The sequence below is a fragment of the Macrobrachium nipponense genome, chromosome 18 (genome assembly GCF_015104395.2).
Source record: "Macrobrachium nipponense isolate FS-2020 chromosome 18, ASM1510439v2, whole genome shotgun sequence".
Taxonomy (NCBI): domain Eukaryota; kingdom Metazoa; phylum Arthropoda; class Malacostraca; order Decapoda; family Palaemonidae; genus Macrobrachium; species Macrobrachium nipponense.
The window spans coordinates 65,507,754-65,532,753 of NC_087211.1; the positions used below are offsets into that span (position 1 = coordinate 65,507,754).

The following is a 25,000-nucleotide window of genomic DNA, read 5'->3' on the forward strand; positions in this document are numbered from 1 at the left end:
GGGTGGAATTCATTAAGGACGAGGGTCGGGGAAGCGGTGTGGTAGGGGGGGGGGGGGGGAGGATGGGGAGGTTGGGGTGGGGGGAACGTGGGCCCTGTCATTGTTTTTTGCTCATTCATACAAGGACAAGAATACTGGTTTCTGATCGTCAAGCGCAGAGCCTTTTCCTATTTCTTGAATATTGATCAGTTTCTCCTCTCATTGTTTTCTGCTGATAATTTCATTTTAAAGACACTTCTATTTGAATCGCGCGATGAAAAAGCTATGAAATTGTAATGTAGGTTTTCTAAAATTATAATCTTCATACGTTAAAAACATAAAATTCTGCAAAAACGAAAATAGTCATATACAGATTAAAATCAATGCTAACTATAGACTACATATATATATATATATATATATATATATATATATATATATATATATATAATATATATATATTATATATATATATATATATATATATATGTGTGTGGTGTGTGTGTGTGTGTGTGTGTGTGGTGTGAAGCGTAAAGCCCCTTTTATACGTTGGCCATTAACATCTTGACACGCTTCCAGACTACCAGTTTTCCAGTAAAGGGCATCTGTGACCCCTGGTGCTCGGCACTGTGACATCGCAGCAGGTCACCAGACATATTGAGGTTACTGATGCCAGCATATGATATCATTTATTTTATTACTTATTTACTTATTTGAGTGAACTAAGAGAAATGTTTTGTTTCTTTGTGAGGTCAGTTTTTTTCTTCATGCGATCTCACGGCTGGAACTCGCGTGCTCTTGACTTGGGAAATATGGGACAAACGAGGAAATTCATTGTGCGTTTGTGTTCATCATCTTTGTGAATTTTCCCTCCATTTACAGTTAATTGTGAAAAGGGATACGTGCGTAAATTGTTTGTCATCGATGGGCTGATGTTTGTAAAAAAGAAAATACGTGCATAAATTGTTTGTGATCTGTTGATGTTAGTTTAAAAAAAAGGTATACGTGTGTAAAACGTTTGTGATGCTGCCGATGTTTGTAGTACATGTGCATAAAAGTGTTTGGGATGTGCTGATGTTTGTAAAAAAAAAATGTATTGTGTGTAAAACGTCTGTGATATGCGATGTTTGTAAAAAAAGCATGTGCGTTAAACGTTTGTTGATGTGCTGATGTGTGTTAAAAAAAAGTATATGTGCGTAAAACGTTTGTGATCTGCGGAGTTTTGTTAAAAAAAGTATGTGCGTAAAACGTTTGTGATGTGCTGTTTGTAAAAGGTATATGTGCGTATAACGTTTGTGATGTGCTGATGTTTGTAAAAAAAAAAGTATGTGTATAAAACGTTTGTGATGTGCTGATATTTGTTAAAAAAAGATATGTGCGTAAATCGCTTGTGATGTGATGTTTGTGAGAAAAAGGTATACATGCGTAAATCGTTTGTGATGTGCTGATGTTTGTAAAAAAAAAAAAAATATTATACGTGCATAATTCGTTTGTAATGTCCTGATGTTTGTAAAAAAAAAAAAAAAAAAAAAAAAAAAAAAAAAGGGGGGGGTGGGGGGGAATACGTGCGTAAATTGTTTGTGTTTTTGTATTATGATAATCACTGTTAATTTCCTGATTATCATCATCGTCTCATTATAATGACTCAGTTCTTTCCTTTACCTTTAAAAAAAAATATGGTTCCAGTTTTTAATGAGTCCTTTGAAATAAGGTTGCCAACCCAATGTACTTCAACCTGGCTAAGACCAACTACAACCTATAGTATATTCACATCATCCGTGCATATGATTTCTAGGCCAGTCCCTTACGACGCTCCTGATTGGCTGTTAATAAGCCAATGACAAAGCTGGAAACTCTCAGTCTCTCTCGAGAGTTCATATAGGCAGGATGTACCACCTCTCCTGAGGGATGCTTTTGAGAGACGTATTCCTCAGGAGTGGTGAACATACAACCTGACTATATGAACTCTAGAGAGAGACCGAGAGTTTCCAGTCCGTGATTGGCTTATCAACAGCCGATCAGGAGCGTCGTAAGGGACTGACCAAGACATCAGATGCACCGGTGATGTGAATCTACTGTAGCAACTACCGGAATATATAATTCGGTCTTCGTGTCACTACAGGTATCTTGGGATTTCCAGAAACATAAAGCGTTCCAGTGTGGTGCATAAACGAATTCTGGAATTCTCAGTGGTGAAGTAAGCACCTTAACCACTGGACTACGAAGAACCAAATTACCAATATCATAATAAATCCAGAAAACTTTTTAAAAAAAGCAATCACGTGAACTCCCTTTTCTTATAAGGTAATCATAACAGGCAATTAAAATTCTAATGACTAATCCAAGCGAGCACATTAACCCCTGACCTGTGAAATGAGCTCATGAAGACTAAGGAAATGAGAAATCAGGTTTCACATAGTCATTTCCAGCGTTTCGGTTGGTATGACTGGTCTGTATGGATGACTTGTTCATTTCCTTTCGTCTGTAATCAGACTGATTTCCAATAAGCCTTTTATTACTCTCAAATTAACTCTTGGGGAAGGATGCATGTTCGGGGTACGATTGTCACTAGGGACTGAGTTCAATACCTGAGATAGTCAGTTAATAAGTTTAGGTTAGGTCAGGTTAAGTTAAGTTAGTTTGGGGTAGGTTAATTCAGGAGTTAAGTTCGGTAAGGTTATGTTAGGCAAACTAATGATAGTTTTCTCAAGTTTAGGTTAATTTAGTTTGGGTAATAAGGTAAGACTTGTTTAAATTAAGTAGTATGTGGGTGTGTTAAGTCACATAATAAAAAAATTATTAAGGTTAGTTAAGTATACTAAATGATGTGTCTTTAATAGCTGTGGGGTTCCCTTGTCTTCGTTTATCTTATATGCATATTAAAATGAAATAATAACCAATATATATATATATATATATATAATATATATGTAATATATATATATATATATATATATATATATATATATATGTGTGTGTGTGTGTGTGTGTTTCTGTGTTTTTATGTATATGTATGTATAATCAACTGGTCACTTTACAAGATATATAAAACGTAAGATCAATACCTCTTAATTCTCAAACTTTTTCTCTTTTTTTGACAAGGGTATCCAAAAAAGAGAAATAATTTGAGAAGTTAAGAGGCCAGGCTATTAATTTCATATATATATATATATATATATATATATATATATATATATATATATATATATATATATATGCACGATTGTGTGTAGAGAGAGAGAGAGAGAGGAGAGAGAGAGAGAGAGAGAGAGAGAGAGAGAGACGAATAACACCAACCAAACCTCTTATCCTTAAAACAGAACAAAGCATAACCTCGCCATTAGCGAAACAACCCAAACCAGTAATTAAAACATTACACTTCTCCTCATTCACTTGGGGGTTTCTGGAGAGGTGAACTAACCCCTCGTGACAGTGGGTAGGGTGAGGTTCCCTTGAGGTTCCCCGGGTGGTTCCTGGAAACGGGGTATGGGCCTTGAGGTTAGTCGGTTTGTGTATCGAGTTAGCGCACCCCCCCCCCCCCTTCCCTCCCCAAGCCTTTGCAGACGTATGCAGACGGAAGGGTAAGAGCGCATTCCGCGCCGGCGCGCACATACACAAGGGGAGAGAGAGAGAGAGAGAGAGGGGGTGTCTGGGACACACCCTTCCATTCGAAGCCTGGCTTTTGTGTAAAGGAAAAGAGAAGATGGAGCTAATAAGAGGAGAAGAAGAAGAGAATGACGGAAGAGGAGAGAACGTAAAGGAGGAGAATAATAAATAAAGCAAACAGTAAGAAGAAGAAGAAGAAGAAGAAGAAGAAGAAGAAGAGAGAGAGAGAGAGAGAGAGAGAGAGAGAGAGAGAGAGAGGAATAAAATAAGTGAGAAGAACAAAATAACAGGAAGAATGGAAGGAGGGCACAGGTCAGAATGAAAAGGAGGAGGAGGAGGAGGAGGAGTAAAGGAAACAGAGAGAGGAGAGAGAGAGAGAGAGAGAGAGAGAGAGAGAGAAATGAAGGTAAGGAGAAGGAAAAATATCAAGAAGAAGGGAAAGAGGGAAAAGGTCTGTATGAGGAGGAGGAGGAGGAAAGAAAACAGAAAGAAGAGAAAAAGTAGAATAAACGAAAAGAGCAGAAAATAATATGAAGAAGAAAGAAGGGAAGGAGAGAAAACGTCAGAGGGAGGAGGAGGAGGAGGAGGAGGAGGAGGAGGAGGAGGAGGAGAAAATTAAACGAAGAAGAGAAAAACAATCAACGAAAAGAAATGAAAATAACGAGAAGAAGAAAGCAGAAAAACGGACATGGAGGGAAGTGGATAAAGATATAGAGAAGAGTAAGTTAGACAAAGAGGATTCTGAAGAAAGGGAAAGTGGGTGGGAGGGGGGTGGGGAGGAACGGAAAGAAAGGAAGGATGAAGAGTGGGAAAACGGAAACGATGGGGAGTAGGAAGAAAAGAGAAGAAAGGTAATGTAAAGGAAGACAAGAATGAAGAAAATAAATTACGAAAAACTTGAGGGAGGAGTAGAGGAGAACTCAAGAGGAGGAAGAAGGTGGAGGAGGAGGACGAGGAGTAGGAGGAGGAGGAAGGGAAAGAGCAGACCGAAGAGAAGGAAAATGAAGGAGAATAGGTGAGTAAGTAAATAAGAAATAACATGACGTCATTCAATGATGAATTGTATCGAAGCAATCGCCAAAATGCAATAATAATAATAATAATAATAATAATAATAATGCGCACTTAAAACTCAGTATTATGCAGATGGCCTCACAAACGCATTTATTAAACCCGTTAGCTTAACTGCTTCTCCCCCCTGGAAGTTATGTGTTTTTAATTGGTGCCATAAAACACCTGAGTCGATTCTTCCGTGTAGGGTAAGTAAGCGTTTACGTTCCGTAACTTGATCACAGTCAAGTTTACCCTAACTGTTGTTCAGTCATTTGTTTGATAAGAATTAAGGTGTTCCCAAAGAGATGTTTATTACCTTAATTCATCCTTTATTTTTTCTGGTTTTTAGGTCGTTCTATGAATTGAAGAAATATTCGATTTAATTAATCTCTGAGAAGTCCTATGACTTTGCGATAGCATCGGAGGGGCCTGATGTATGTATACATACACACACATGTTTGTGTATTATGTAGCACGCATTATGTTCGTAATACCTAGTAGTTGTAGTAGTAGTAGATGGGATCTGCCTTGACACGGCTCCTACTTGGGCCTTCAAAACGAAATAGTAATGGTGGATCTCTCCTAGATAGTGGCTCCCAAGGGTTTTCGGGGGTCGTTTTCTACGACTAATATTTCTTGAGGGTCATTATCTTTATGGTATTTACAGTCTCGTTTATGTTTTTACGCTCATCTCCAACGGACTCGTACTAACAAACACGCCGCAAAGGTGAATGCATACAGGGTTAAAACCCGCGGGGCGCCACTGTTACGAAAGATCCGTAGTAATATAGTAGATTCACATCAACCTTACATTTGATGTCTAGGCCAGTCCCTTACGACGCTCCTGATTAGCTGTGGATAGGCCAATCATAGGGCTGGAAATTCTCAGTCTCTCTACAGAGTTCACTTGGAGAGGGTCTATGTTCCACCCCTCCTGAGGGTTACGTCTTTCAAAAGTATCCCTCCAGAGAGGTGGAACATACATCCTGCCTATGTGAACTCTCTCGAGAGAGACTGAGAGTTTCCAGCCCTGTGATTGGCTTATCAACAGCCAATCAGGAGCGTCCTAAGGGACTGGCCTAGACATCGAATGCACGGTTGATGTGAATTTTCTATAGTAGTAGTAGTAGTAGTCATAAGGATATGCCTTCGCAACGGCTCCTATCTATCTGGACCGTGATTAAGTCTAATGCTTCTATTGTTCTCTACAAGAAAAAGACCGAAAGAATTAAGAAAAATAGTACGAATAACCCTTGCAATGGCTCCAGTCAAACTCTTTTAGTCAATAGCTTTCCCAAGCACCGGAAAAAAAGCGGAAATAACAACGGCGAATAATAGTAGGGATAAGCCCGCCAATTCTACAGACGGTCCCGAGAAGAGGCACACCGCGGGGGTTGGGGGGGGGGAGAGGAAAGAAAAATGAAAACAATAACAAACCCCTTTCACTCGTCCCGACCCGTAGCACGACTTCGTTATGATATAATCGGCTTTTGTGAGCGACATTCCGTTTCGTTGTTTTCTCCGCGGGGTCACGCAGAGGCTAATTGGGTAACAAACCTCTGGAGGAAAAAAACCACCGAAGAGAAGTTTTTTCTGCTTTACGTTTGTTTTTAATTTTTGTTTTTTCATAAAAAATACTACCTTAGAGCTGACAAAGCAAGACATAATTGAACCTGTAACTCGAATTGTAATTATTATTTCGCTTAGATGAAAAATGGTCGGAACACAGGATAGAGTCCAGTAAACGTCCTAGTTACCATACAAGTATTTATTGCTTGTAATGGAACTGGGACTTTATGGACACCCTGTCTGTGCTATGATACAAAAACAAAGGGAAAAAATCAACGAGCATAGGATAAAACAATCAACAGTAAAGAACAAAAAAATAAATAAATAAATAAAAAACAATAAATCAAGAACAACCACAAGAACAAAAAGAACAAATAAAAAACAAAACAACGATTGGCAATGATATATTTCTTACTTTGGTGATTTACTGTATCAAGCCTGTCATATTTAGTTTGAAAATGTGTTTACGTAAGTATGTATACATACTTACGTAATCTCCATGGATGAATTCATTGATTTTTTTTTCTCAATCACTCGTTTCACCGCCTCTCTCTCTCTCTCTCTCTCTCTCTCTCTCTCTCTCTCTCTCTCTGAGACGCACATTAAGATACAACGTGACCAGGCTCGATTTGGGCAGTCATGCCCCTATGCGGGTTCTTCATCAGTCAATGCCCACGTAACACTGCATTTAAGTCAGCGTTCAATAGCCGACATTGCTTTCTCTATAATCACCGTTAGTTTTCAATTTATAAAGGGTTAATGGAATTAATTAAATAAATAAATGACACGATAAGTAAATGAATAATCTCAAAAGATTAAAAAAGACTTCAACGGAAAAAATTTGATGAGCAAAAAATACATATTCCACGGCAACACATGACCTTACAATTCGTTAACTAGACTAGACGCCAGTTCACCTTAATTAATCACAACGCCCGCCATCTTGGAACTCCAAATAACGCATTTATTCACATTATTCGCAAATCCTCTCGCCCTTTCCAGGGATCCATAACCCTCGGGCACGAACAAGGAATGTGAAGCGGCCGTGGACGATAGGCTGGGATCGTAAGAAAGGAAGACTACGAGAATTTTGGGGTTTTTACGGCATCTCAAACTTCGCCCCACGTCGGGTTTGATATCATCAGATGTGGAAGCAAGTAGCTCGGGGACATTCCTCGACGCCGCCGCTGCATTCTCCAGGAGAGAGAGAGAGAGAGAGAGAGAGAGAGAGAGAGAGAGAGAGATTGTTTAGAAAGAATAGATAAATCAACTGGATACCTAACAAACTTTCAGTACGCTTCGCTTTTCGTTTTTATTCGTTCGACTACCCTTTTCTTCTTCTTCTTTTCTCTCTCTTTGAATCTGCCAGCACTTCAAAAAATTAACTAGTTCAGACTGATTCAGAGTCTTGATAAAAAAAAGTTAGTATCGGCGAATAATGACTTTAACTTCAACAGAAATTGCACAAGAGAGAAACTATGCCCAAATGGCACATATGAGCGTGTGTGTATGTTTGTGCGTATCTATTTGATTACCCGTGAATATTTTCTTAACAGATAAGACTCATTTTTGACTACCCAGAAATCAGCAAAAAATTCAGAAGGTATGCTTACGAATTCCAGTGACGCTTCGATTAACGAAAGTACGCCGACGATCACGAAAGAAAGGAACGAAGGAAGTGGGGGCGGGGAGGGGGGGGTTGTCGATGAAAAGGGGAATTGGGAGGGGGCGGGAATTGTGGGGGGCGGGGGGGGGAAGGGCTATCAAGGTGCCAGTCACGAACCCACTTCACGGGCGGGAAGAGTGGGAAAAGGCGGTTTTGACGTTTTTATTTACTTATTTATCTTTTTATTATTTTCTTTTTGACGACAAAGCCGTTAAACATTTCACTTTTTTTACCAAGAAGAAATGATATAGTTCCGCTGGTTAATTTTTCATCTATTTATTACATTTCACTGACGTAAGTTGCACCATCTCTCTCTCTCCTCTCTCTCTCTCTCTCTCTCTCTCTATCTATCTCTCTCTGATACTCCTTATTTCTCTTTCTAACTAAGTATATCTTTCAATAAACTTTCTAGCCTCACACCGGAAATCAAAATCCATGCTTTTTTTTTTTTCTTTTGGAGGAATGTTTCTGGAATCGATCCAATGCCGGGCAAAAGTCCACTCTAATTGCGCATTTGATTGTATGTTGATTTCTAGATGCAATTTTGCATCGTATCATTTATAGTCCTTTCAAGGAGCCGAATGATCTCAATGCATTTTCTCGGAACTGTGAAATCGTGCTGCATGAGACGTTCTCGGAACTGTGCCATCACGAACGCAAGACGAGCGATTCGGATTAACTCGCCAACGAAGCCAAGAAGTCAGCGTTCCGGACGCGCATAATTGGGAGGAAGAAGAAAATCATCGTAATGTGGCGTATATAACTGTTTTGTTTCCCGTCGATACTATCTCCGGAGATGAAGAAGACCCGGAACACCAGCTTATTGGAATCGCTTCCTGGAGTGGCGAGACATGAAATTACGGCCGAATTCTTCGCATGAAGATACGTAGTAGGTTTGAAAGGAAAGTATGATGTAATTTGGCGATTCTGTGGAGACAAAAGACAATAGTAGATTTCGCATTGTAGTCTGGTGATCTTAAGATAAGTCGGGTGATATGAGAAAGTATTAAATGTACCAAGGAAAAAGATGTTTGCTTGTTTGTATGACGTTTTTACGTTGCATGAAACCAGCGGTTATTCAGCAACGGGACCAACGGCTTTACGTGACTTCCGAACCACGTCGAGAGCGAACTTCTATCATCAGAAAATACATATCTCTCACACCTTCAATGGGATGCCCCCGAGAACCGAACTTGCGGCCAACCGATGGGGGTGGTTGGAACGCCAACAACATAGCCAGGACCTATGCCAACTGAGGGACGCTGGATTAATACTGTACAGGGATAAGGCGAAAACTGGCTGAGGAGCAGTCGTTGTGTTAGTTAGTTAGTAGTAGTAGTAGTAATAATAATAAATTTTTCTTGATGCTGAATCTAATTAACCCTAAGACTTGGGAGTGACTAGGAGCATGAGTTAAAGAAGCCGGACAGCCGTAGAGATGGGAGAGAGACCTAAGGGAATGAGTGAAAAGTAAAAGGCAGAGAGCAATGCACCTGAAGCCTCCTAAGAAGGGCCGCTACATCGAACCTCAATTTAAATCTATCAATTAATGGCTTCTTGGTGATGGTGTGTTGTTATTAGCATCTAATTTATGACAGCTCAGTGACGTCATATTATTTATGGCAACTTAATAATGGCATCTTCTTTCAATAACGGCAACCTGACACAGAAAATAACTATATGGCAACATACTAAAGCAGCTTATTGGTATTACAACAACATTTGGACCAAACGCCAAGCACTGGGACTTATGAGGTCATTCAACGCTGAAATTTCTTCGGAGCAATCAAGTGTCCTATAAAGCTGCTACAGCTTTTAATCAAGGCCACCAAAAACAGGTCTATCTTTCGGTAGGCTCGGTATAGCACTGTATGAGCCGCGGCCCATGAAACTTAAACCAAGGCCCGGTGGTGTCCTAGTCCATATCGTTGCCAGAAGCACGACTACGGCTAACTTTAACCTTGAATAAAATAAAAACTACTGAGGTTAGAGGGCTGCAATTTGCAGTCATCTAGCCTCAGTAGTTTTTAAGATCTGACGGCGGACAGAGAAAGTGCGGACAGAAAAAAGAGGGGGCGGATAAACAGGTTTTTTTAGACAAGTAAAAATCAAGCAAGCAATGGAATTAATGTATTTTCGCCTATGTCTTCGTTCAACAACGACGAGTCATATCAAAATTCTTCAATATTTTAACAGTTCCATGTCAGTTATTGGTTTATAAAGTCAATGACCCTTAATAGCTGATTATAATATAGCTACGGATCTCTATGACCAAAATAATAATAATAATAATAATAATTTTTCTCTCTCTCTCGTTTTGTTTTTGTCGTATACAACTCTCCCATCAACTCTCTTTCCTTCAGTTTCTATATTTTTCTTTCTCTCTCAGTTCACTCCTCTTACTCTCGTTTTATCCCTCTGTCTCTTTCTCTCTCTCTTTTCTCTCTCTCTCTCTCCCAACGCCTATCTATTGCGTTCTCTTATTTTTTTCCTTTCCCTCTTATTCATTGTTCTTTAACCCATCTCTCATTCTTTTCACTTTAAGCAATGGTTCCCCCCCCACTTCTCCCCCCACCACGCAACCACCCCTCCCCATACCAATCGCATCTTCTCTCTCTCTCTCTCTCCCCTTGACTACGATAAAGGATCCGGTAACAGGATCTTTTTCGGGCGTCGGAGATCCTTATGGTCGAACCATGACTGCGCACCCCGAGGATGTCAAACTGATTATAACCTGTTTGATATTTCGGGTTTTCCCTAAGCACGCCATTTATAATCACTCTCTCTCTCTCTCTCTCTATCTCTCTTCTCTCTCTACATATCTCTATACCTCTTGTTTGCGTCCTCCTTTCTCCTCGCTCCTCTATCTCTCTTCCTCTCGGGTTTGATATCCATTTCGCTTCTATCTTCTCCTTCACTCTGGTGTGATTTATCAGGTTTCTTCTCTCAGTCATTTCCTTGTCCCTTCCCTAACCGTTCTCTCTCTCATTTTTTTTTGTATATCGCGTTCCCTTTTCATTCATTCATTCCGCATTCCTCATTCTCTCTCTCTCTCTCTATATCTCTCCTTCACTTTGTGTTATGAATCAGCTCATACTTCCTTCTACATTTACATTTGTGTCCTCTCTCTCTCTCTCTCTCTTCCCCTCCCTTCCCCCTTTTGTATCCTCTCGCTCCTTCCCTCATTCATTCCTCTCTCTGTCTCTCTCTCTCTCTCCTCGTAGACATCTCCGAATTCCAGCGCCGAGATTAAAACCCAATGTATCAAGCTCTTGTCTCACCTTTTCCCTCCTCCAGTACCCCAGAAAAAAAAAAAAAAAAAAAAAAGACGAAGGCGCCTCGCCCCTCCCACGCCCGAAGTCCTTGGATTAGACTGGAAAGGGGCAATGAACCTTCTCAGAAGCCCGCACCAAACACCTGCGCTATTTCAAGGTGCGGGGGCAGGGCGATTTTCCTTAATTAGAAGCGGTCAGGTGTGCAGCACCACTTTGTACGACCTGTACATACAGAAAGAAGAAACCTGTATACAAGAAGAGAAAAAAATAAAAGGTTTAATTACGATTTGTCCGCTTGGATATGATTTCAAAATGCGCTATGTGATGGTTTCTGTAGGACAGGAATCGTATTTATAGAGTATTTTGTCAGAATTGTAATCTAGAATATATCAAGGGAGAAACTCGTTGATATATCACTTTATTATTTCAGTAGTTAAGAGCAAGATAATGAATAAAGACTATGTGACTTTGAGAGCTTTTCTGAGAGATATGATTATAACACAAAAAAAGTAATTATATATATATATATATATATATATATATATATATATATATATATAATATACATACACATATAATATATATAATATATATATATATATATATATATATATATATATATATATATATATACATACATTTATTCAATACTTTTTTATATTTGTAACACCCGTTAGATGCCAGCGTGGCAAATACAATTTTTTTGGATGTTATAATTTATACTGTAATTACAATTATCTCTGACTGCCTCTCAAAAGTTCTCTCTCTCTCTCTCTCTCTCTCTCTCTCTCTCTCTCTCTCTCTCTCTCTCTCTCTCTCTCTCTCTTCTTATTTTCACTATCGAGATGGTAACAATTCATGGTCAGTAGCCTTGACTGGGTACAAATGCCCCATGCCCAGATCAGTCCAAAGCCTTGAAAACCCAAACAATATTTATTATATTATTAATTATTATTATTATTATTATTATTAGTATTATTATTATTATTATTATTATTTTATTTCATTATATTATTATTATTATTAGTAGTAGTAGTAGTAGTAGTTGTAGTAGTAGTAGTAGTAGTAGGTGAAGTTAAAGAAGCTGAACAGCTAGCTAGGTAGGAAGAGCTCTAGAGCAAAGAGGAAGGTAGAGGATTCCATATCCCGGGAGTGAAATAAAGGAAGACCAGATTAATTTGGTTGATTCTCGAATTCACAGTCTGTGTGAAAGCTAGAGAGAGAGAGAGAGAGAGAGAGAGAGAGAGGAGAGAGAGAGAGAGAGAATGCTCTACATTTTCCAGTTGCAATATGGTGTTAAAAATTTCTGACGGATCATCTGCTTTCATTCTCTCTCTCTCTCTCTCTCTCTCTCTCTCTCTCTCTCTCTCTCTCTCTCTCCACCAAGATTGCAAGCAACTTGAGCCTACTGACAAACGAGTTTTAAATATTAGAGAGAGAGAGAGAGAGAGAGAGAGAGCTCTATTCCCTGCGTGTTTGTTTATCAGCCTTCGATCAGATAATGCTAATACCAAATTTAGCCACCTCAAAGGCGACCTTCTCCGAGATCTTGTTCGTCAATCTCTGGCAACGACTTAGCCTTAGATAAACAGGTCTCCGCATACGGTGGCATTATATATTATGCTCGTTTCCCTTGCGAATGATGGTGATTATGATAATGACGGTGATAATGATGAGCTGGGAAAAGAGAGTGAGGTGGGGACACGTGTTGCTATTAGGACGAAGTCAATGCCACGCAACCAAACGTTTTGTTGCGATTGGCCGTATCGAGAAAAACCCTTTGTCTTGACATGGAATTGAGAAATCACTTGGCTTATTAATTCAATAACATTTAATATAACTCATTTAAAACTTACAAGACCTAGCAGATACAGGTAAATCAGGTTAATAACGGACTAATGAGTCCGCAGTTATATAACAACTTAATTTCTACCGTTACGTAACGGTGGCTTTGTTAGGAAACAACATCAACAATTATGAATAATTTGTTCCGCCATCAAAGTTCATTCTAGCTCTGGCTAAACTACTGAGAAGGTTGCAATGAGAGAGAGAGAGAGAGAGTACTAATGTTTTTTCATGGAAACGTCAAGAGAGAGAGAGAGAGAGGGGGGGGGGGAGGGAATTTACGATTATTTTCTCATGGAAACTACTCCAGAGAGGGAGAGAGAATAGAGAGATAGAGAGAGAGAGAGAGAGAGAGAGAGTACTAATGTTTTTTCCATGCCCGTCAAGAGAGAGAGCGGGGGGGGAGAATTTACGATATTTTCTCATGGAAACTCCAGAGAGAGAGAGAGAGAGAGAGAGAGAGAGAGAGAGAGAGAGAGAGAGAGGAAAATTTACTATTTTCTCATGGAAACTCCAGTCGAGAGAGAGAGAGAGGAAAATTTACATTTACTTATTTTATTTTGTCGTGGTGAAACGTCCAGCCAGGAGAGAGAGAGAGAGAGAGACGAGAGAGAGAGAGGAAAACAATTTACTTATATTTGTTCGTCGGGGGGGGAAAACCTCAGCCAAAGAAGAGAGAGAGAGAGAGAGGGAGAGAGAGAGATGGGGGGGAAGAGTGGAGAGAGAGAGAGAGAGAGAGAGATTCGTAATTGTGACGTGAACATTATTTCCTGAATAAATCAACCTAATTTACTTTAAACAGCTGGATTATATCAACACTTACAACAATTCAATCCATTAACTTTTTTCAGTCGTTTCCTCTTCAATGCTTTAAGTGTATCCTTAAACTTTTGAAATAATTATACTAAAGACGGCGCAAGAGACAATTATCGTAATTAGAGATAAATCTTTACAAAAGAAGTGCATGCATAGAGGAATAAGAGCATTCAAGCATAATTTATTAACGAGAAAATATTCCATGTTCGCGTAATAACTTTTACCAATGATCAAATAAAAACGGGTGTAATGAAAAACAAAAAAGCTTTAGGTATATAATTTGGTATCTTGCTTATAATAAAAAAGCAAAATGTAGAAAAATAGTAAATACATATGTAAATCCCAATTCTTAAAGAGTACCAACAACTATATTTAAGCGTGTAAATAAAATAAAAAAAAACATAGCAAACTGCCATAAAAACTGAAAAACACAAGAGCTTTGGGTATATAATTAATATCTTGCTTAAAATAAAATAGAAAAATTTAAAAAAATAGTAAATACATATCTAAATCCCAATTCTTAAAGTCCCAACAAATACATTTAAGTGTGTAAATAAGAAAAAAAAATCGCAAACTGCTATAAAAACGGGCCGTAAAAAAACCTTTAGTATATAATCAATATCTTAAACTTACAATAAAACAGCGAAATGCTGAAAAACCAGACATATACACATTTAAACCCCATTTCTTAAGGACTACCAACAAATACATCTGAACGTTTAAATAATCCACGAAAAATTCGTACTCTCAACTCGTCTCAGTATTAAAAGTCTGAGTAACAAGACTCAGCTCTGAAACCCACACTTTAAATTATTCTTACTAATACTTAATTGTCTAAACTATTCTCTACCATGGTTAGCTAGCTAACTGCCCTGTCTGTTCTTTCACCCATCTTACCTATCAGCTAAAATAATAAAAAAATAAAATCCTTTTTGAAGCGCCTGATAAAGACGTCAGACTACCTCTAACAATATCTCCATTGTACGATAAAAAGATAAAAAAAAAGATTATCGTGTTGTTCCCTCAATGAAATTTAAGAGGCTGTTTCAGAACTGATACTGTACAACTAGTGATAGAAGCTGATTCCCTTACTCTCATAAACAAAGCACTTATTTTTCATAAAGATATAGCAATGATATACATATATATGTGGTATGGGCAACGTTGAAAGCATGGTTACAGAAACTATATTATATATATATATATATTATATATATATATATATATATAATATATATATATGTTTTATATTTATATATATTTATTTATGCATGCATGTAGTATATCTAATATATATAATACACACAAACACAGAACCAATTACTGAATGAATTGTGAAAAAGGTAGTCGGCAAAATGTCACATACGAATCTGGCTACCTTAAAGTTATCTTATCTCTTATCTAGCGTTAGAGGCCATATTAATCATTATCGGACACTTATTTAACGAATTAGTTAGTTATCGAAAACCTCCCTATGCATTGTTGTATACACAAATATATATATATATATATATATATATATATGTATATATAAACTACAGCAAAAATAAAAACAGATGCTCGATGTTAAAGGGACACAATCACACACCCACACACACACACACACACACAAGAGAGAGAGAGAGAGAGAGAGAGAGAGAGAGAGAGAGAGAGAGAGAGAGAGAGAATGCTAAAGTCTGGAGTTATGGAATTCATTTTACCTTTGGCATCACCCTTGATTCAAATTCAATGCTTTACATATCTTACCCCTATGGGAAGCGGGCTTATTCCATTTTTTTTTTTTTTTTTTTTTATAAAGCAAACGTTTTTTCCCAAAACTGAAAGTTGCGAAATCAGATCAGCCTGGTTCCTTTGACAGAGGCGTAAATTCGTTTTCACTAGAGTAAATCCCTACATGACGTTCCTGTCCATCAGTTAGAACAAACAGCTCTTTTAACGTTTTTCCCCTTTCAATCGAGCAGCCGTTATCCATGTTTATGCAATGCGCACGCACATGCTCGCACATACCCCACATATTATGTCCTTCCCACTGTTTCCTATATAACAATGCAGAATATGGGTGCCTTAGTCCTTAGCATCAAGGCGGTATGAAACATCCCTAATATCATTTTTAACGGTACGGATATATTCCTAAGTCAAGTAGAGGAAACGGAGGGCGATAAGGTGGTGGAAACAAGTACACTTCAGGAGTATTAGGATGAACGCAGAGAGTAACACTGCGGAAAGGACGGATAGATGAGTAAACAAAGTATTGACAACGAGAGACCTCGACATCAAGAAGCCACAGGAAGTACGGTATATACAAAAGAAGAACATTTTTTGTAGGTTTATGGAGCTGTTAATATTGGATGTAATCTGCACGGCAGTTCATGCTTAACCCAGAAGATCAAGTATGAGCGCGACAATGATAATATGATGTCTTGGGAGCCACTCTCTGTTAGCCAAACGGATTAATGTTTAAAAAACAACCCGAGCATTGCCAAAATTTAACAAAGGTTAACTCGTGAATGTTTACAAATGCTTAGCTAACGAAATTCGAAAGCAAGCTCGTTACGGGCAATAAATGTATATGGGAAAAGCGAGCAGCGGATGTAAACTGAGTAGAAAATTCATGGAGAAACTTAGATAACTGACGGAGGCACCCAAAACGTTAGAGGGAGGGGTCGTACTGTAACCAGCCTCCATGACACTGTGATACGCGCCCTTCCCTGAACCTATAGCCTCCCCATCCCCCCCACCCACATAAAAGTTTCCCCATTCCATTCTTCAAATCAAAGTACTGTGTAATTGCTCTTTCATCCAACTTAAGAACGTTACTTTCTAAACTTACAAACCGAGAGTAAATGGACAGACAATTGTCGAACGTTGAAAAAAATACTTTTGATCGTCGTCAACATCTAGTATCTTTCCTACTTCCTAGTATACTAACATTAGCGGAAGGTGTCATGCTCGGCTAAAATAATAACCACATTAAAGACTGTCACGGTTCGGTTTTACCTTATGGATATTCAGTGTAGGTTTGGCTGCCTCGGGGTTTATAACTGCGGCGTCGGTAACTCCGAGAAATGGAAATACGAAGCAATGTTGATGTGTTTTTGGGAAACGTTTGGCCAATCGATTCCAGTTTGAAGTGACTACGGGTCTATCAGTCAAATTTTGTAAACAAATGTTCGTCATTATGACCAAAGCAGTTATACTCACGTTGTCTAAAAGAACTCCACATTAAGAAATAATTTTTTTCAATTTTAATGGAATTTAAGTGATAACGGTCGCTAATGGTTATGTGATAGTGAATTCAAGAAATTTAGACTTCAGAAAATTTAGGCTCGTAGACCGTCATGGGCAGCTTGCAGGGGCAACGACTAGCGGCTGGACCGAGGGGCATCTTGAAAAACTTAGTAAGTTGCGCCAGAATTCTTTTTAAAACTTGATAAGTTACGTTAATTCTTAAATATGTGATAGTATTTACTTTATGATTAGTTAAACTTTTATATTCTTTTGATTTTATATACATAATATACGTGTTTTTGCGTCATTTTTAAAGGTAGAACGCTACAACTTTCTCCCTTTTGGCGCTTTTATGGGCTCTTCTTATTAGATGGAATTTAGATGGGTCTGCCAAACACACCGCATCACTCACATCTGTCTTACACGGACTTTTACCACTCAACCCCTCCGCCCCCTACCCTCTGGTATTAAACCCCTCCATTCCCAACTCTTCTCCACTCCATTTAAGAAGCACTCATTCGGAATTTTACTGCCCTATTCACATCTGTCTTACTCCAGTCTCTTTAAACTACGAAACTACTTTAAAAATGAGAACTCTGGGGTACTTTTTCACTTTAACCAATTTACCATACTGGGTCACAGCCAACTTCCCACCATGAAATGTGCTCTGTGTAAATACATCATCTCAAAAGATTCCAGGTTTTTTCCTTTATTCATGCGGAATCCACACTTCCCTTTTACTGAGGAGCATTTCTCCTCTTAAACCCTCTGCAGTGCTCCTCTCTCATCCTGAGTGACAATATTGGTTATATTTACTCTCAAGTAACTATATAAATCAAGTTTCCTTTTGGATTTCATTTACCATTTTACTCTTGGTAGCATTTACACTCGGCTTCCTCATCATGCATTCAACATCTCTCACCAGTCTGCAGCTTCTTTTCATTGTCACCAATTAACACATGTCGTTTGAATACCTATGCCACCACTCCACGGTGCGTTAGCAACCCCTTTTCATATACCAAAACCTTGACACAGCCAAGGAAATAATTGACCTCTGTTCTGAAACCTAGTTTTTCGCATAACCAGTCACTCTCTCATCTGCATATTTTAGACATCCCCAATGAATTACTCTTACAAGAATAACTTTTACGTTACAAATTATATATATATATATATATATATATATATATATATATATATATATATATTTATATATATAGTAGTATATATATATATTTTATATATAGACACTTGCGTTTATTTCAGTTGTCTACAGGGGATAGAGCCATTGGGGAATATTCCTTTTAAAAAATATGTACGTGGAACTTACTCGACTACTGTTAGGGCATCAAATTAGTTATAATATATATATATATATATATATATATATATATATATATGCATATGTATATATTGCAATTTTTCCTATTAATATATAATATATACAGATATAGAATTATCAAAACATAAATGCATAAAATAATTATTGTTAATCCTAGGACTAAGAATTTTTAAAAAATTAATAAAAAAAAAGAAGAAGACTAGATTCACGATAGCTCTTGAAGACCACTCATTCTCCTTCTTGACCGTTTCTCGCATATTTATTTTCTTTTTTTTAAACTGAAAATCTCTATATAAATCTGCTGAGTTGTAAAGCTGTCACATAAACGTCGAGATTAGCAACAAAAGGGCTTTTGTTTTCTTACTTTGGTCTTAGTGGAAAAGACAGCTCTCTCTCTCTCCCTCTCTCTCTCCTCTCGTCTCTCTCTCTCTCTCTCTCTCTCTCTCGTCTCTCTCTCTCTGTATATATATATATATATATATATATATATATATATATATATATATATATATATGAATATATATAGATATATTTAGAAAAGTAAACGTTTTCTCATCTCTCTCTCTCTCTCTCTCTCTCTCTCTCTCTCTCATCTCTCTCTCTCTCTCTCTCTCTCCTCTCTCTTTCTGCGGTCATTTTATCCTTTATTAAGCGTTACTTGAAGAACTGTTTAGGCAAATGACTTTCTCAAGAAACATCTTTATTTAAATCATACTTTAAAAAAATAAAATCCTTCCTCCTTTGAGTTTTCCTACGTAAGCGTGACTATATCAGTTCCACGTTGAGTGATATGGCAATGGTACTACGTCATTGCCAATGAAATTAACGCAGGGAAAAAAGATCTATTGACGAGCGGATGTGGAGGACGCGTAGGTAACGGACGAAATAAAGAGAGGAGAAACCGAGAATGAATTTGCAATACACAAAAACCGACGAGGAAAGAAGAAGCGAATGAGCAGATGTAATGAGATGATGAGTTACAAGGATTAGGATGTCTCAAAGACTTGTTAGTCCATCTGAGGAGACATCTTGTGCTCACTTATCTCTAAGAGCAGTGTCCTAATGATTTTATCTAGCTTTCTTTTAAACTCTTCTACAATGTTGCTGTTTACAACTTCTGGTGGCAGTTTATTCCACGTATCACATATCTTGTATGTAAAGAAGTTCCCACAGAGGGATGTGTTGTATCTCTTCAGCTCTAGTTTCCATCCATTACTTCTTGTCTGGTTTTCGTTTAACGTAAATAGGTTACTGTCTACTTTTGTTGTTATGCCTTTGAGTATTTTAAATGTTTCTGTTAGTTGTCCTTGCAATCGTCGTGTTTCTAAGCCATACAAGTCGACTTCGGTAACGTATTTGCCTGATGAATGGAATTAACTTTGTGGCTCTTGCTTGTACCCCTTCTAATGTATTTATGTCTTTTCTTAGTGTTGGTGACCGAAACTGTACTGCATATTCAAGATGAGGTCTAACTATTGATGCGTAGAGCTGCAGCATCCGTTTCCTTGCTTCTGTATTTGAACTGGAAAGTAAAAGTATGGGATTTTAGACGTAAAATGTACAATAAATAAACAAAAAGGAGTAGGAAGGCTGTGAGAGAGAGAGAGAGAGAGAGAGAGAGAGAAAGAATGAATGCATGTAAGTACCACTTACAAACAAATGCAGTAAAAGGAAAGGTAGGCGTATTAAACCCATAACAACGTGATAGAAAGGCAAAAACTGAAACCCGTAACCATTTAGCAAGATCCTGTGGCATCGTAAAATAGGGGAAAATCGATTTCACCCTCTGTTTTCGTGCTCATTCGGCGGGATTTTCGTGGTTCCTCGTGCGTGTCTTGCCACGTGCCTATAGGTCTACAGAAGCAAGTACAGAGCTTTCCACAATCGTGTACTCTACTATAGGCCTAGGCCAAGCGAGTCGTATCGATACACTTGCAATTTTGTAGCAGTGCGTGAAAAAAAAGTAAGATATGCGCCAAAATTTCTAACTTCGGCGCAATCGAGTTTTCTGTACTGTGTTTCATGCTGTATGAAATTCTAGCCGTGGCCCATGAAACGCAGCCATGTTCCGGTGGTGGCATGTGTTGTTGTTACTTATAGCGGTGCCAGAAGTACGATTATGATTAAGCTTTACCTAAATTAAATAAACACTACTGAGGTTAGAGGGCTGCAATTTGGTATGTTTGATGACCGTTGGTACCTATAGCGGTGCCAGAAATACGATTATGGTTAAATTTGACCTTAAATAAGGTCAGAACTACTAAGGTTACAGGGATGCAATTTGGTATGTGTGATGATTGGAGGGTGGATGATCAACATAACAATTTGCAGCCCTCTAGCCTCTGTAGTTTTTAAGATCTGAGGTCGGACAAAGCCATCTCAGTAGTTTCCTTTTACAGAAACTAAAAAAGAAGATTGAGGTACTTTGGCAACTCCCTTCATTTTTGGCGCCAAATATCTCACAGGGAAGAAAATGACACTGACAAAACTGCGTCACTTCCTAACCTGTTGAACCTTGACGAGCTGCAGTGCCTTCAATACTGTACCTTTCTGAAAAAGAATGGATATTGGCAACTCTGTACCTTTCTGAAAAAGAATGGATATTGGCAACTCTGTACCTTTCTGAAAAAGAATGGATATTGGCAACTCTGTACCTTTCTGAAAAAGAATGGATATTGGCAACTCTGTACCTTTCTGCTGCAGCTTATAGGGGCTTATAGGGTTATTTATGTTTTTGCTAAGCATCTGTCTATTCATGTATACTGGCGATTTGTAAATGCGGGCTTCTGCTGATCTTTCCTAGAGAGTGGCCCCTAAGGGTTTTCAGGGGTCGTTATCTACGACTCATATTTCTTTTGGGGTCAATATCTTCATGATCTCTACAGTCTTTTGTTGTGTTATACGATCATCCCCAATACGCTCGTACTAAATACTTTGCAAAGGTGGACACATACCAGGTTGAAAAAACCTTTGGGGGAACTATTCAGGGAAGATATGATTCTGTTTCTTCGATTAGCCCGAAAGTGTCAAGTCAGCTGTGGAAGGAGAGAATTTTATTTATTTATTTATTTAATTTTTTTTCAAAACCTAAAATTTAAGGTGGGTGGGTTCTGGAATAACTTGGGAACTTCTGGTGCCAACCAGTACGATAAATATTGAGTCTTGGTGTCCGGTGGGAGATCGATTTTATTTTTTATTTTTTTTTTTTTTTGCATAAACAAAAATTTAAGATGGGTGGTCTCTGGAATAACTTGGGAACTCCTGGTGCCCACCAGTACGATAATATTGAGTGTTGGTATAGATGAAGAATACCAGTAATAGCAGGATAAATATGAACTCGAATGAACATATTTAATCGTATTCATCAATACCATATATATATATATATATATATATATATATATATATATATATATATATATATATATATATATTATATTGTGGGTGTATTTACTCATAAGCCTTTTCCTTGTGGTAGTTCCTGGATGCGTCAGGCTCCCTAGATCCACTAGGTCTTTGGGGTCCGCGTAGCCCTGGGGGTCGACGACACAATGTAAAAATTAATATTTTCTCAACTCCAGAAAAAAAAATAGATACAATAAAAAAATATGCATCACTGATCTTCTATCATCCTATAGTAGATCCACATCAAAAGTGCACTTGATGTCTAAGCCAGTCCCTTACGACGCTCCTGATTGGCTGTTGGTAAGCCAATGAAATCACAGGGCTGGAAACTCTCAGTCTCTCGAGAGAGTTTACGCAGGCAGGGTGGAACATACATCCAGCCAATGTGAACTCTCGAGGAGACTGAGAGTTTCCAGCCCTGTGATTGGCTTATCAACAGCCAATCCGGAGCGACGTAAGGGACTGGCCTAGACATCAAATGCACGGCTGATGTGAATCTACTATAGTGTCGGTGTTGTCGATACTTATATTTCCTTTGCTCAGGAATATTCAAATATTTAAATGACCTGCGTTGTACTGGGTATCCCGGTATGGTATTGATAACTTTTGATTGCCTGGGACTCATCATATCTGAAGGTCCTCGGTATGATCAAGTTTGGGAACCACTGTCTTTGGTAGTAGCGAAGCTAATTCTACTGGGAATGCTTCTCAATACAGTCGATTCACTACCTTGCACAGCGTCCTCCGCTCTGGTCAACAAATGCGCCCTGGGATTGAACTAAAATTGCGGTAAATACTCCGGCAAATGTTTCTCTCTTGTTTAACCCTTGTTTAACCCTTCTGCAGTGAATGGGACACAATGAGAAATCATTTGCGTAATGCCATAATGGAGGCGAGGAAAGTTTTAATCCAGCTGAATGAACGCAAAGGAAATAAATCCCCGGGAGACCTTGACTGCGTCGAAGGTAACCTTCGCGAACAAAGGACGGAAATAAACATTTGGAAGAACAATGCAAATCCTTCATTGGCCTTAATTACTCCGGGAATATGTTAGCTTGCGTCCGCGATGCAACTTGAGGTCGATCTGTTTTTGTTTCAATCAGGTTTTTTATTTTTTATTTTTTTTTGGGGGGTGGGGGTGGGTGGGTAGGGGAGGGGAGGGTGTGGCAAGGTTCAAAGGCCAATGCTACGGACAACCCAATACCCTTTTCCAGCCCAGGCCTGATGGAAAAGGTCAAGAAAGGAAAAAAGGGGCGGGGCTTCAGCTTGAAGGTGCTCTCTTTATGGCAATTTCTTTATAAGATGCCGCAAGGAACGCGATTCTTAGCTGCCACAAGGCATCCTTAATTTAAAAAAAAAAATAGTGTTACTCAAAGTAATTTGCAATGTCCTTCCAACTTCCAGCTAAATTGGTTTTTACATTTGATTCCCTTTTCACCTGATTATCCAACTTCTTTAACTTTTCCTTATTCTAATGTACCTATGCCACTTATGGTAATGATAATAATTAGTTCGTGAAAGTCTGAGACGAGTGAGATGTCCCACTTCTTGCAAATTGCAACCTATGAGCGAATAGACAATGAAGGAACGCTACCGTTATTACGAAGATTGATGCCTTTACGTTGATGTGTGTGCTTATTTCAGTACAATGTAACTCTGTTCTAGTAGTTGCTTCATCTATATGTCTGTTGTTATTTCATTTAGCTTTCGTCTGCTTACACCGTTGGACTGTAGAACTGTCTCCTTCAAGAAGTTGTGCAATGCAACTGGAACCTAAAAATTCAAGCGAAGATGCAATGCATTGCTGCCCCGAAACAATTCTACTTGTAATTTAGTTACATTTTTTATATCTTTTATTATTTGTTCATTTTTTCCCTTTTCTGATAACTAATTCTACTTGTTATTTAGTTAATGTTAGTTTTTTCCTTTTCTAGTAACTGATTTCTTCTTTCTGTATTTCCCATTACCTTCTGTTACTGCTTTCTAATGAACACCATGTCTGTTGGAAGTTTGAATATCAAGTTAGTGGCCCCTTTGATGGTTTTGCTCCATATGAATAGGGTAATAATAATCAACCTGTTTGTTTATTGTGCATAATGAAGTAGGGCCTCTTCCTAAACTATGATAACAAAACTGACCCTCCAATTTTTCGTGACCCTCCAGGCACCCCCTTCAGAGACCCGAAGGACGCCGACCGAGATCGACTTGTCGGGGCGCCACCTGGAGCGCCTGCCGACGATCCTCTTCTCGAGCCTCCACTTAACGACCATCAACCTTTCCCACAACCTCCTGGCCCTTTCTCCCGTCGGCGCCACCTCCGCCGCCAACGCCGCGTCGACGCGCAGCAGACGTAAATCCCGAAGGAGACGGGGCAGAAGAAGGCGCTCGTCCGAACCCCGAGAACCGCCTTCGTCGTCTTCTAAGACGCGAGCGAGGGCAGCAGCGGGCGAAGTCCCGAAGAAGGGGGCGAAGGACGCAGATTCGAGTGACCAGAGGCCTCCTGCCTGCGAAGAGGCCAACTTAAGCGGCGATTCGGGTCTCCCCCCTGACCCCGTCGAGGTTGAATCCCCGTCGAAAGACCAAGAAGGACACGAACGGGAGAATTCGGAGACTGCTGCTGGTGTAGAGGTTCCCGAGGCAGATCAAGTCCCTGTGGTGAAATCTGCAATACCCGAAGTGCCTAAAGGCCCCCTGGTTCAAACTGCCGTGCCAGAGGGACCTAAAAAGTCGGAGAAAGAGCCTAGCCAGCTGCCCAACCCCGAGAAAGGCAGAGTTTGGCAGAATCTGGCCGAAGAACTGCAAGCCAAGTTAAAGCTCAGGAAGGCGTTGGCAGAGGGACTCGTGGCGCCAGTGCCACCGGCAACGGATGCCCTTAGCAGCGAGGACGCAGCGGGAACGTCATTAAACAGTGCCCCTGACGAGGCAAAAAACCAGTCATTCGGTGAGGTGTCACGAGAAACACGTCAAAGTGAAGTGCAAGAAAATCCCGCTGGTGAACATGTAGAAACAGAAAAGAAAGAAGAAGAAGAAGGAGTCAAGATAATCGAAACATAAACACAGGGTTGATTGTGGATGGTTGTAGCGGTGACGATAGTGATGATGACACGGACGACGGCGAAGGTGAACACAGAAGAGACAGTGATAGCCGTGACATATCGTCTCGAGAGGAGGACACCGACAGCGAGGGAGGAGGAGGAGGAGGAGGAGGTGTGAGTT

General features: G+C 39.1%; 1 protein-coding gene across 1 annotated transcript in view; it reads left to right on the forward strand.

The window, feature by feature from the left end:
* Positions 1-25,000, forward strand: part of LOC135196625 (uncharacterized) — an 80,725-nt gene that overhangs the window by 4,873 nt on the left and 50,852 nt on the right. Inside the window, 2 exon segments of the mRNA XM_064223466.1 lie at positions 23,948-24,790; positions 24,793-25,000. The exon segment at positions 24,793-25,000 is cut by the window's right edge and continues 86 nt beyond it. Coding sequence (XP_064079536.1) covers positions 23,948-24,790; positions 24,793-25,000 — 1,051 coding nt within the window.